At 37.6% G+C, this 14,876-nt stretch overlaps 1 protein-coding gene across 2 annotated transcripts in view; it reads right to left on the bottom strand.

Annotated features, from left to right (window-relative positions):
• Window positions 1-7,060: 7,060 nt before the first annotated feature.
• LOC135842105 (polyamine-transporting ATPase 13A3-like) overlaps window positions 7,061-14,876 on the bottom strand; it is a 30,852-nt gene continuing 23,036 nt past the window's right edge. For both annotated transcript variants that reach the window (XM_065359462.1, XM_065359463.1), the window contains exons 9-18: window positions 13,455-13,674; window positions 13,063-13,364; window positions 12,782-12,982; window positions 12,499-12,699; window positions 12,213-12,389; window positions 11,996-12,137; window positions 10,240-10,482; window positions 8,828-9,036; window positions 8,501-8,729; window positions 7,061-8,402 (exon numbers count right to left, since the gene is read on the bottom strand). In XM_065359462.1, the coding sequence (XP_065215534.1) occupies window positions 7,408-8,402; window positions 8,501-8,729; window positions 8,828-9,036; window positions 10,240-10,482; window positions 11,996-12,137; window positions 12,213-12,389; window positions 12,499-12,699; window positions 12,782-12,982; window positions 13,063-13,364; window positions 13,455-13,674 (2,919 nt within the window). In that variant the 3' untranslated portion in view covers window positions 7,061-7,407. The remainder of the gene's footprint in view (window positions 8,403-8,500; window positions 8,730-8,827; window positions 9,037-10,239; window positions 10,483-11,995; window positions 12,138-12,212; window positions 12,390-12,498; window positions 12,700-12,781; window positions 12,983-13,062; window positions 13,365-13,454; window positions 13,675-14,876) is intronic.

A 14,876-nucleotide genomic window follows, 5' to 3' on the forward strand; every position in this document is an offset into this window, starting at 1 on the left:
TTTGCGTTAACGTTTTACGAATAGTTCGCGAATGAATTAGTTCGGCTCGTTTCTTTAAGTAGAGTTACTTACTAGCTGTATAAGACCACCACGAGCTATTGGTGGTCGTGTAGTGTGGATAGAGTAAAAAAATGCAAGTCCAAACTGGTGATAATTATTAGGCTACGGTGAGATTTTATTGCACTGGCAATTTTTATTATTTCTTTTTAAAGGCAACAACTCGTCTGCGAGCACGTCGACTAGAAAGGAAAAGTTGTCGGACTCTCGGGTCATTTTTACAAACGTGTACCGTTACCCCGGACCCAGCCCTGCCTTGTTCTGCCATTCAAGCCACACACAACCTAAACCAGATGCATCTTTTCGAGATCACTACCTGCCATATAGCTTCCAGCTACTAATTCTCCATAATCAACCCGAACCATCATCGACGAGAAATTAGAATTTTCAATTTTAATATAAATATCATCTCGCTTTTACATTCGCGGTATTTCACGATCTGCCATCAAATTAATCACCGCATCTCTCACGTGGTACTCGTCGCTCTTTCCCCTCTATATTTTTTTCTACTCCTTATATACTCTATGAAAAATTCAAATCATTTCGTTCGTTTGATCTACCAGCTTATGATCAACAAACCGTAAGCCAACCAATTTATCACATTACGGGGTAACTTGACTTCGAGCAGAAGAGAAAAAAGCACCAAGGTCGTTCAAGGTAGAAAATCATAACGTAACGTTATAGGTATAAGAAAAGACAACGCAGACAGAAACAAAAAAAAAAAACTCGAAAATTGGAATTTTTAATTCCAACGAATTGTATCTACTCTACGAGTTGAAATTATCCTAAAATGTCACGTTCGCGTAGTAAGTAGGTAGGTAGTAATCGTCGAATTACACAGGTCATAAATTTTAAATCGTTGACGCGACCCGCGGAAATTACCTGTTTAATATAATTATATCAGACGTAACCGAACGTTGGCTGAATTTGTTTACCTATAAGACGTAAAATACATAGTTACAATGGCGTTTTGTGTCCGTTCACGTAGCCTTATTTGAATGAAAATTAGAAATATTAACCTTTAAATGTGTCGTCTGTCGGAGACTCGAAGGCAGGGTATTTTTTTTGTCAACAAGGTTCTTGGAGCGTACAAATACAATATAGATAAGTCATATTTATGGAAATTCTGGTGATGGTGGTGATGTCGACTGGTGTGAAGATAATTCGTACAGGTATCACTTCATCAGAGGTAACAAAAATGGTGATCAATGAAACGGTTTTCGGATGTTTGGCTGATAAATGGAGAAAAAAACTACAAAAAATCTAAAAACAAGAATTCATTTTTGGATTGACGAGTATGAGTAATTTTAAAAAATAATTTTTTAAAAATATAAAAAATTGATTTTATAGTGATTTTTAAAACTTTTTCTTAAAAAATATATACCTACTATTTATGTTTTTCAACAAAATTAAACTGGGATCCTGTAATTATTTCGTTTCACCCCCCCCCCCCCCAACCCCCACAAACACACTCACTTCTGAAAATCTGAAATTGATAAAGAGAAGTTAATAAATTTGCATACTCTTTGTATGAAGGAGCGGAGTTGAAAAAGTTGAGAAACAATCAATCACCTTGAGAAGAATCTTCGATTCGGAGTTCGATTCTTTCTTAAGATTCTTAAAACAGTCGAGTTAACCAAAAGTTCGAGAAAACTTGAAAAATTAAGCAAAATTTAAAAATAGGCATAGGTATTACAATTTCTTTTGAATTCTCCATAATTTCGAATCAAAATCCTTCTACAATTGATAACTCCCATGTTTGAAAGAAAGCCTTCATCGGTTCCTAAACAATGTTGACATCCTTGCATGAAACTCCTAATAAGTGGACAATTTATTTTTAAAATTTAGCATTTTCAATCAAAATCTTCCCAAATAACTTCGTCTTTTTGTTTTCTCGTCTTCCTTTTTTTCATTTCGTCGTTTCGTCATTTTGTCTTCGCGTCTTTCTTTGCGTCTTTGGATCTTTTCGTCTTTTCCCTTTTCATGCTACTTTCTTTCCCCTCTTTCCATCTTTCTTCAGACCCAAGTTAGAACCTGTGTTTGAAAAACAACCAGTTTTTAATCAGTGAGTGTGTTCAGACCCAAAGTTAGAATCTGCGTTCGGAGACACACCCCCACTTAATCAGTGGATGTGTTCAGACACAAGTTAGGACCAGTGTTTCAAACAGACACTGTTCTCAATCAGTGTGTGTGTTCACATCCAATTTACGATAGGTGTTTGAAACAGACACTGATTTCAATCAGTGGGTGTGATCAGACCAAAGTTAGGATCAAGGTTTGATCAGTGGGTGTGTTCAAACACAAGTAAAAAACCAGTGGTAGTGACAGACACTATTTAAATCAAAACCAGCAGTAGTGACAGACACCATTTAAATCAAAACCAGTGGTAGAAACAGACACCATTATTAAATCAAGACCAGCGGTGTGACAGATACCATTCAAATCAGTGGGTGTGTTCAAACCCAAGTAAAAATCCAGTGGTAGTGACAGACACCATTTAAATCAAATCCGGTGGTAGTGACAGACACCCTTTAAATCAAAATCAGTGGCAGTTACTGATACCCATCCAAATCAAAACCAGTGGTAGTGACAGACACCATTTAAATCAAAACCAGTGTTAGTGACAGACACCCATCAAATCAGTGGGTATGTTCAAACCCAAGTAATAAGCAAGGGGTAGTGACAGACACCATTCAAAACCAGTGGTGGTGACAGACACCATTTAAATCAAAACCAGTGGCAGTGACAGACACCATTTAAATTGAAACCAGTGGTAGTGACAGACAGAATTTAAATAAATCCAGTGGTAGTGACAGACACCACTTAAAGCAAAACCAGTGGTAGTGAAAGACACCATTTAAAACAAAACCAGTGGTAGCGACAGACACCATTTAAATCAAAACCAGTGGCAGTGACAGACACCATTTAAATTGAAACCAGTGGTAGTGACAGACACCATTCAAATCAAAACCAGTAGTAGTGACAGACAGAATTTAAATAAATCCAGTGGTAGTGACAGACACCAATTAAAGCAAAACCAGTGGTAGTGACAGACACCGTTTTAATCAAAACCAATGGCAGTGACAGACACCATTTAAATTGAAACCAGTGGTAGTGACAGACACCATACAAATCAGTGGGTGTGTTTAAACCCAAGTAATAAGCAAGGGGTAGTGACAGACACCATTCAAAACCAGTGGTGGTGACAGACACCATTTAAATCAAAACCAGTGGCAGTGACAGACACCATTTAAATTGAAACCAGTGGTAGTGACAGACAGAATTTAAATAAATCCAGTGGTAGTGACAGACACCACTTAAAGCAAAACCAGTGGTAGTGAAAGACACCATTTAAAACAAAACCAGTGGTAGCGACAGACACCATTTAAATCAAAACCAGTGGCAGTGACAGACACCATTTAAATTGAAACCAGTGGTAGTGACAGACACCATTCAAATCAAAACCAGTAGTAGTGACAGACAGAATTTAAATAAATCCAGTGGTAGTGACAGACACCAATTAAAGCAAAACCAGTGGTAGTGACAGACACCGTTTTAATCAAAACCAATGGCAGTGACAGACACCATTTAAATTGAAACCAGTGGTAGTGACAGACACCATACAAATCAGTGGGTGTGTTTAAACCCAAGTAATAAGCAAGTGGTAGTGACAGACACAATTTAAATCAGCGGTTGTGTTCAAACCTTTGTGAAAACCTGTGGTAGTGAGAGACACTATTCAAATCAGTGGGTGTGTTTGAACCCAAGTAAAAATCCAGTGGTAGTGACAGACACCATTTAAATCAAATCCGGTGGTAGTGACAGGCATCCTTTAAATCAAAACCAGTGACAGTTACTGACACCATTTAAAGCAAAACCAGTGGTAGTGACAGACACAATTTAAATCAAAACCAGTGGTAGTGACAGACACGATTTACGGATTTAAATAAATCCAGTGGTAGTGACAGACACCATTTAAAGCAAAACCAGTGGTAGTCACAGACAGAATTTAAATAAATCCAGTGGTAGTGACAGGCACCATTTAACGCAAAACCAGTGGTAGTGACTGACACCATTCAAATCGGTGGGTGTGTTCAAACCCATGTAAGAAACCAGTGGTAGTGACAGACACCATTTCAATCAGCGGGTGTGTTCAACCCCAAGTAAAAATCCAGTGGTATTGGCAGCCACTATTTAAATCAAATCCAGTGGCAGTGACAGACTCCATTCAAATCAAATCCTGTGGCAGTGACAGACACCCTTTAAATCGAAACGAGTGGTAGTGACAGACACCATTCAAATCAGTGGGTGTGTTTAAACCCAAGTACTAAGCAAGTGGTAGGGACAGACACCGTTTAAATCAAAACCAGTGGCAGTAACTGACACCATTTGAAGCAAAACCAGTGGTAGTGACAGACACCATTTAAATCAAAAACAGTGGTAGTGACAGACACTGTTTAAATAAATCCAGTGGTAGTGACAGACACCCTTTAAATCAAAACCAGTGGCAGTTACTGATACCATCCAAATCAAAACCAGTGGTAGTGACAGACACCATTTAAATCAAACCCAGTGACAGTTACTGACACCATTATTAAATCAAAACCAGTGGTAGTGACAGACACCATTATTAAATCAAAACCAGTGGTAGTGACAGACACCCATCAAATCAGTGGGTATGTTCAAACCCAAGTAATAAGCTAGGGGTAGTGACAGACACCATATAAATCAAAACCAGTGGTGGTGACAGACACCATTTAAAGCAAAACCAGTGGTAGTGACAAACACCATTTAAATCAAAAACAGTGGTAGTGACAGACACCGTTTAAATAAATCCAGTGGTAGTGACAGACACCATTTAAATCAGCGGTTTTGTTCAAACCTTTGTGAAAACCTGTGGTAGTGAGAGACACCATTCAAATCAGTGGGTGTGTTCAACCCCAAGTAAAAATCCAGTAATAGTGACAGACACCATTCAAGTCAGTGGTAGTGACTGACACCATTCCAATCGGTGGGTGTGTTCAAACCTTTGTAAAAACCTGTGGTAGTGGAGAGACACCATTCAAATCAGTGAGTGTGTTCAAACCCAAGTAAGAAACCTGTGGTAGTGACAGACACCATTTGAATCAGCAGGTGTATTACAACTTTTGTAAAAAAAAAACTATGTTAGTGAGAGACACCATTCAAATCAGTGGGTGTGTTCAAACCCAAGTAAAAAACCAGTGGTAGTGACAGACACCATTTAAATCAAAACCAGTGGTAGTGACTGACACCATTCAAATCGGTGGGTGTGTTCAAACCTTTGTAAAAACCTGTGGTAGTGTAGAGAAGGAGTCCATCCTGACCGGAACCGGAACACCTTATTGATGACGTCATAGCACTATTTCTCGATGATTATTTATCATTTTCCGAGTTTTCGCAGGTAATTGTATGGTAGAAATTCAGTTTTTCGACTTTATTCATTATTGGTAGGGGAATAAGTGAATTTGCGTAATGCGTAAATTTCGATGATGACTTTTCTTAATTAAAATGAAATTTTTCGTCGAATGGTTTGTTTTCCAGTAGAATTGCAGAAACAACGACTTTATATTACCTATAATATAAAGTATTTTCATCCATGGATAAATTGTTATGTAAGTATATTGAATTGAATTATTGAAATTTCTCAAAATTTTCAATGAAAACACTGGTGTTTTAAAATACCAAAATCAAAGGTGCTACTGTTTATCTTTCAGAATTCATTAAAGCTCAACGTTCGATTTTTACTCCGCATCTTTGGTTTTCACAACTTGGAGCTTTAATGAATTTTGAACAATAAACGCTTGAGTGAGCCTTTGGGTAAAAAAAAACAAACATTTCGAACAGAATAAAATTGTGAACATTTTGAAACACTCATGTGCTCACTAAAAATTTCGAGAACTTATTATTCAAAGTGTCTTACATAAATCCGTGAATGAAAATACTTTCATAAAGTCGTTTGTTTTTACACAAAAACAAAAATGTTCACACCATTCGATGAGAAATTCAATTTTACTTCAGAAAAGTCCTCATCAAAATTTATATAATTCACTATTTCGTTATTTATACTAAAAAAGTAGAAAAAGAGACCTTTTTCCCATAAATAAATGAAAACTTCTACTGAAAACATTGAAAAAAACATCGAGAAGTTGAGCTATGACGTCATTAGTAATGTGCTCCGATTCCGGTCAAGATGGACTCCTGTGGAGAGACACCATTCAAATCAGTGAGTGTGTTCAAACCCAAGTAAAAAACCAGTGGTTGTGACAGACACCATTTAAATCAGAGGGTATATTCAAACCCAAGGTTGAAACCAAAAGATAAAAAGTTGATATCTGTATCTGTTTTTTAAAAATTTTGAAATCCTTTCGAATAACACTTGTTCTCAAAGTTGGGAGATTTCGATTTTTTGTCATCCAGAGGGGAGTGGGGTTGTGGGCATGAAACTTTCAGGTAAATAGTGCTTTTCTGATGAATATGGACTACTCCATGAATTAAAATGTAATTACCTACATAATAATTTCAATTTTTAAAATTTTTCCTAGGTATTTTTTGAAATGCAGTTGTGGGAGGGGAAGTTCCTTACACGACTCAACTTTTCCATTATCTTCACAGAATAATTGTTTTTTTCACAAAAACTCCAAAGTTCGGGGAGTGGGAGCAAAAAAAATCGTAAAAATTAATGGGAATGAGGGGCTTATTCTTATATGAGTCGGTTTTATCCAAGCAGGGGCTTTCTCAGGTGTTGGATCTAAAAAAAAATCCGTTTCAAGAGAAAGAACATCGAAAAAGAATTGCCTCGAGTATAAATACATAATGTGTGAGATACACTGTAATAGTTAGGCAAACTGGTTAGGCAATTCTATTAACACTATCGCACTATCGCATCGTCTCACTGTCCACTCCACCTGTCCACCATAAATGTTACGACAACGCCAATATAGTTTTGCATACACACTTCACAGATAACGAAAACGTCAACAACAACATTAACATCGTATTTTATTCGAGATTTTTAAAAAAAAGAAACAATCAAACAAACGAAAAAACAAAACACAAAATAGACAAAATGAAGATCGCGTAATAAAAATAAAAATTATGTACAAACAGTTCATCTTAGCTCGCTAGACAGGTAGGTATCATAAGGGAAATCGCATGTAGATAAATAGGTAATATAGAAGGTAACACAAGAGGTACATTATGATATCAAAATTGAGAATGGGTGGGTTGGTGAAGGTATAAAAAGGGCAATAAGAACACACAATGTGCAATTACACCTGGTATGGGGGACACGGAGGTAGTAAGTACATACATGCCCAGTAAGGGCGCTTCTCAAATGAAATTATAACTGCCCATAGTGCCATAGTATTTAGCTCCGGGGCCCATCTGCATCAAATGTTGATCGGACGAATAAATTTGCTGTTTGGAGTTGGATTTGCAGATAGATCGATCCTGGTCATATTCCGAGTGGATTTTGCGAAGGCGACGCCGATCACGGAACTGTAAAAACTTCACTAGAACGATATTGACGAGCACGTCTTCGATGAGTAAACTGGCAGCAGCGTTTATGGCGGCCAGACCGACCACTATGAGCGGAAAGTCGAGACTTGGTGGCATTTTAAGTTGAAACTGGTGTTGTAGGAAAACGGGCGGAGTGACGGTTACAATGCAGGACACCAGAGTCATCGTGGTCAGCGACCAAAACAAGCCGGCGTTCTTGTAGATAGGTTCGCGGTAAGGCTTGCCTACTGAAAAAGTCACCGCCAAGATGATGTATTGGAATTGGGACACCGTGTATACGGCGTAATTGTCGTAGTTATCGAATTCGTGTCGAACGGCTAAAGGAGCAGCCAGCTGGTACCAGTGGAAATTTTTGACCAGAAGCAGCGAGATGGTTTGCACCATAACCATTAGGGCGGTTTGCAGAAGTAAAGATAAGATGGGAACTGCGGATAGAAGACTAGAAGAGGGAGCTTGTGGGACCAGAGCGCCACCGTAAGGTTTACTTTGACCGAAGAAGAAGGCGAATACGACGATGAGGAAGACATCGATGTACAGGAACTCGAAATCAGATAAGGCGCTCCGCTCGCCGTACAGAAGCACTGTCGAGAAGAATTCCAGCAAACTGTACAGGATCATGAATTTGAACAGGCCGAATGAGGTGACCAATGCGGTTCGTCCTTCGCGGATTACCTTTGGTACGCAACCGATATCCGCCTGTTGCGAAGTGAACGGTGATGCTACGGAGGATTCCGCCTCAGAGAGCGAAATACCCACGTCAGCTGTCTTTAGAGCCCCGCAGTCGTTGGCTCCGTCTCCGCACATCGCTGCTCGAAGAAAATAAAAAAATGTGAAATTAATTAGGTATACGAATACCTTTAGATTAATTCGATTACATCTTGGAGTTGTTGATTAATTTACGTACCGACATAAAACCCTAAATTTTGCAACTCTTGTATCACTTGTTGCTTTTGATCGGCGGACATACGAGCGAAAACCACACCATTGGCTAGCACAGTCGCCACACTGGCCGGATAATGTTGCCTAATTGCACTCCATGTGTGACCGGTTAACGCGAATTTGCAATCGTTCCGCTGTTTTAGTCCCATTTCAACGTCGCTGCTGCCTTTGTCGTTATTTTGAGGCATCGTCAGCTGATAAATTCGCGAAATAAAATATTTTAGGTGTTTGGGTAGGTATAAAGTGATTTAAATACGACTATAATAGTTGATTGCCTGAATGTTATACTTACAAATTTTGACGAATCAGCTGCGGTAATGGTGTCTGTATGAATGGCCCCAGAACCACCGCCTCGTATCGTGTACGTTAATTTGGACCGATTGTGGGCATCATCGGTGATTCGACCATTGGTCTCGGTTACATTTAAAGTAGCGACGAATTCGTTTCTCGCGATAATTCCGCATTCTTTAGCGACACATATGGCTGTCTGAATGTTATCACCTGTACAGCAGTTAAAATATCAACACGACCGCAAAATCTTAATGCACAACTGTTCACACTTCACTTTATCAAGGAAAATATTCCAACTTGCTCAAAAACTTATGAACCGAACAATAAGGAATCGATAGAAGATCACAAAATACACCAACAGCCGAAAATTCAGGTGCTGAAATGCATTTTTCGATCGTGGGCAAATTTTTAAAAATTCAAATTTGACCCAAAAATGGAGTAAAAATCAAAATTTTATCAAATTAGTCTTTAAAGCTGAAATTTGGGTTTTACTGCATTTTAGATCGCTCGAGTCAATTGGTGATGGTTTTGAACAGTTTTGGAACCTCCAGCCGATTTTCAAATTCTCCATTTTTCGAAAAAAAAAAAAAACAGAAAAACAATTGTAAGTAACTGGTGGTTAAAATGAAATCTACCCTTATGAGCTCGAATTACCATGATTATGATCCATTCGATCGATTTAGGCTCTTATTTTCAAAATCATTTCATACTGGCTAAAATCCAAAATTTTCTCAGGCGATCATTTTTGAAAAAAAAAGTGCTGGAGAGGTTAGAACAATTCGGAACATCACCAATTCACTTAAGAGGTCGAAAATGGGGTAAAAACCAAATTTCATCCTTTTTTGTTCACGATTCCCAAACAATGATTTTTTTTAATAGTGTACGAAAAAAAATTAAATTTGAGACCACACAAAAATATTTTGAAAATCTGTGCCTAATCGTTTGAATGAATCATAATTATGGTGAATTCGAGTTTAGAAATAGGCTACATGAATTTCAATTCACCCAACTTAATACAGTGTTTTTTTGTTTTGTTTTTTTTTTTTTTGAAAACTGGAGAATCCAAAAATTAGCTGTAAGCTCCAAAATGGCTCAAACCCATCACCAATCGACTCGGTACGTCAAAAATAGTGTAAAAACCACATTTCTGCTTTCTAGGTTAACTTTATAAGATTTTGATTTTTCCCATCTTTGGTCCTAAAATTTTGAATTTTCAAAAATTCGCTAAAAATTGAAAAATGAATTTCAGCACTGGAAATTCTGGCTATTGGTTTATTTTGGATTCCTCTACCGATTCTTCTGTGTCCAGTTATAAAATTTTTGCGCCAGTTGGGATTAGTACTTCCCTTGTAAGCAATTTTCAGTATGGTGAAGCTGGATTAGGTTAGGTTAGGTTCGATTAATTAAGCATACCTGTCAACATGACCAGCTTCATGCGAGCTTGTTTTAAATCAGCAATAACTGGAACGGTTTGAGGTTTTAATTTATTTTCAAAAATTACAAGTCCGACGAAGATCAAGTCACGTTCCACTTCATCCCTGTGGAGTCGTTTGAGTTTTATTATGTCGATGGATGGAAACGTTCTGTAACCGACGCCGATTACTCGATAGCCTTTCTCCGTATGCTTCTCTAATACGCTGTGTAAATTTTGTGGCACTGTAAAGCGTTCAGAAAAAACAAAAATTAACTTTAAATACTCTCCAGGCTCCAGTAATAGGTTTACAATGATTGGTAGATAAGTAAATGACATCATAAATTCTGCTCCATTTCACTTTTCACCAAAATTTTATTTAAAAAAAAAAAATAGTTTAAAAATCTTATGCATTTTGTAAAAAAAAACGAAAAATTCACCTCACAACATCTCTATATTCTAAGGCTCTAAAGCGGTAAAATATTCATCTGCAGCTCTGTTTTTTTTTTTTTTTTTTTTTTTTCTAATGCTCAAGATTCGCAGCTGTTTTAGGAGCAAAATAAAAACAATTAGGGGAACTTTTCATGCCTAAAAAAACTCCTCTTCTTTACTATTCTTAATTGAAATTTGGAATTTTCATTTATTCTTCCCACCTTAAAAAAATGAATGAAAATATTTTGTCTAAAATAGATCTTTACTCCTTTCCTAGTTACAAATAAAACTCCTCAAAAACCAAAATACCAACCTTATATTGTTTCACGTGTTGGCTTGCTAATTTGACACTATTTTTTTTTCTAGTTTTTAATCATTAAAACTTTACATGTAATATTCTCCTTCTTCGAAAACTTTGATTTTAGAAAATATTTTTCTTGAATGATGAATTGAAAAAAAAAAACATTGAAAATGTTGAGCCCACTTATTTACCTTCGTTAAAATAAAAATAACAGAAAAAATTGTTTTAGTTTTTCATTTTTCAATTCAGGTTTGAAGGTTTCGGTTTATTTCCTCCTTCTTTTGAAATTTTGATTTTTTTTTTTCTTTGATGATGTAAAATTGAAAGAAACCAATAAACAAACATTTTGACCCCGCACCTCTTTTAAAATATTTTTCAAAATGTCTTGTTTAATTTCCATCTTTTGAATACATTTTTTTTTTTTTAATTCCAAGATTTTATATTTCTTTTCTTGTTTAAAAAAAATTTAATTGAAAAAAACGTTTTCAAGTGATCTGAAAATGTGAAAATTTGAAATTTAAAAAAAGTCCCAAAATCCTTTCTTGAGTGAAGAACTACCTATTGACTCCTTGTCCCACATTAAATATTCGAGAAAATATTCTACTTTTGGCCTGTTGTTCTGCTTGTTAGACATCTTGGATCAGAGAAAAGAAATGGCTAGATAAATTTTCATTTCACCTACTAATCCACCTATTTCAATAATTTTGTCAAAAACTTGAAAAATGGGGTAAAAAATGTGTTTTTTTTCCTGCAAAGTTTCAATTTCTTGACAAGAAGGAGCTGTAAAAAATTAAAAATGCTGGGTCTAAACAAATCTGAATATGTATTTGAAAAATAAAAAAAAAAAGTCTTTGAGAGTCAATGTCTCGAATTTTGAGTAATTTTTAGAAACTAAATTTGGATTGAGCAGTAAATTCTGGCAAATTTTTGAAAATTATGAGCTCAATTTAAATATTACATTTTTGCTTTCTTTTTCTTGTGCCCAGTTTACATATTTACATCCATAGTATTGAATAAGCACCTACCGGAATTTGGCTCGCAAAGCGATTCGATCATCTCAGGCGATCCTTTACAATACACGGTGAAATCTTTGGAATTTAAATGCTTGGTAATCACGCTCATTCTTTGCAAACGTGACGAGAACTGAAATTGATGTATGATGCCTACCTAGAAACGAAAAATTATCGGTCAAGTGTCGATGACGATCAGATACAAAGATAGGTATACGTAGGAAAGGCTCACTTCACGATCGTCAGCCAAAGTCGCCGAAAGCGACAATGATGAAGGAGATGTCGGTATCGAAGTTGCAGGCGACGATAAAGGTGATGGAGCTTTCACAACGGTTGGAGCCAGTAAGTCGTACTTGAGCGTATCAGTCAATTCAGTCTCGTCTAAAATCCATCCGGTCGCCTCGAACATCTGCAATAATTGAGACAATGACGTTAAAAATTGAACTTAAGGACAACTCAAGTTGGCGATTCGCAGTTTAGACTATACGCATTGTACGTAAACATAATGTAATGCCTACCTTAACATCTAAAGGATCTCCGGAAATGACACTATCTATCAAAGTTAACGAGTGACAGGTAGCCATGGCTTCGATGAAAGTTGTAGGCAAATGGACATCCACATCGGTGTCGCGAACGTTACTAACCAATTGCCCCAATTGTTTATTTTGTACTGGTATCACGCCGTATAAATCGAGACCGTCTTCAGTCAATGTGCCCGTCTGCAAATGATCAATATCTTGTATCATTTCCCTAACCTAACCTAAGCTACTCTTAAGCAGAGGTATTGAATTTAGCGCTCACTTTGTCGAAACATATACAATTTATAGAGCCGGAAACGTTGATCACGGACGGATTCATACAAGAGATTCTCTGCTTTTGAAGTCTGCTTTGAGCATAATACTTTCCCACTGTCATGGCAGCTGGCAGCGCAGGAGGAACGACAATCGTAAGGATATCCAACGAGTCGATGATGGTTTCGAATAAGGCAGCCTTATGGACAATCTGGGAGAAAATAAGTAGATAGGGGTAGAATCTAAACGACACGACGACGTCGAATATATCTTAAAGGCTAGGATACCTACCTTGATGAAAGCGCTGTACGCGCTACCGATGATGGCAACCGCTCCTAAAGCCCACACGAATTTATAAATGTCTCGATCGAATTTAAAATCGTGCGGTATAGGATACAAAATGGAACGAACCAGATTGCCTTTGGCGGTTAAATAGCCAGTTCGCAGTACAACCGCGTGTATATTTTCGTCTGCGTAATATCTGGCTTGAAGCACTTGGGTGCCCCCGAACAGCGTATGATTTTGATCTTCTTTTTCGTTATAGCCGGAGCCTACATTCGGTAGTGCTGTTTTGGTCACCGGAACGCTTTCACCTGCACATAATAAGGTAAAATGTTCTGTAAGTAACGTAAACGTAACGTAATGTAACTTAACATAACGTTAAGTAGGTATGGTTTACTGACCAGTTAACATGCTTTCGTTTACGATGCAATTGCCACAAAGAAGCACAGCGTCGCAAGGTACCACAAAACCGCTTCTGGGAATTTCGATAACGTCTCCTGGCACCAGGTCACTGATGGCGACTTGCTCGTATTCGGCTGTCTGATTTTTGCCGTCGGTCAATTTTCGACATACGGTTACCGTACCCTGGGCTCGGACCGTCGTATTTAGTTGTTTTTGGTTCTGCAAAACAAAAAAACAAATTTACGATGTGTCGCCAATATCTCGTGAATTCCAACAGACAAAAGCACAAACATTCAAGTGGATCGAAAAAAAAATGTAGGAGGATTTTGACCAAATTCAGTGGAGACCTTCATTCTGAGTTGCAGTGGCTCATTTAAGGATTAGGGCCCAAGTAGCAAATTGGAGAAAAAGGCCTCGATTTGGAAAAAAGGGCCCAGAGTCAAATTGTTCATGTGACACATCGTTTTGGCAGATTTTCTGGGGTGCTAGTACGTTTTGACCAAAAGTCAGGTACACTTCTCTGCCCCCCCCCCTCCAAAACCGATTGGGTTGAAAATAAGGTCGTTCGATCGTTTGTGTTTCGTTTTGTTTGTGCTTCAAGTCCGGTCGTTTGTGCTTTAACCCTTTCGGAGATATTGAGAAAAGTTTGTGGGGGGGGGGCTGGGGAAACGTGAGCCTCCTCCCCACCACCGCCAATCGAATTGAAAATGGTGGCAATCGTTTGTGCTTCGTTATTGCTTGTTTGTGATTTGGCTCGCGTCGTTTGTGCTTCGCCCTTTCCAAGAAAATGAGGATAACTTGTGGGGGGCTGGAGAAATGGTTTTTGGAAAAAGGGTTAGAAATTGAAATTAAGGGGGGGATGGATGAAATCAATCGTTTGTATTTCGTTTGCGCGTGTTTGTGCTTCAACTCATATCGCTGCAAACCCCTTCCCGTCCCTTCAAGTTGAGGTTCCTCAAAATATCGTCTCAAATAGGGGTTCTACATAAGCGAATTAGGTGAAAAATCACAAAAAAATTTTTACCTAGCACAGATTTTTTTTGCGGATGATCCTCTGAATAATTCCTGAGAGTTATCATCCCGTACCCCTCTGGCTAATTTTTCATGGGGGGGGCTGAACTCCCCAAAATGAGACTTTTGCAGTTTTATCCTCAGGGGTTGATTTTACGTCGAAAATAACTCAGTACTTTTTTGTTCTACGTCAAATTCCCTACAACTTTCAACCATTAATTTTTCCCCTTCAACCATTGGAAGAGGAAAGCCGGAGGGGGCTCTGAAAATTAATTTTTCAGCTAGAATACAATGATGATTTTTGTTTTTCAAAATTATGCATATCAAAATTGACCTTTTTTTGAGAATTACCCACCCACATTATTTCAGATTTGAATAAAAATCTTCTCAAAAATTTCAAATTTCAATTT

This window comes from Planococcus citri, chromosome 3 (genome assembly GCF_950023065.1).
Source record: "Planococcus citri chromosome 3, ihPlaCitr1.1, whole genome shotgun sequence".
Taxonomy (NCBI): domain Eukaryota; kingdom Metazoa; phylum Arthropoda; class Insecta; order Hemiptera; family Pseudococcidae; genus Planococcus; species Planococcus citri.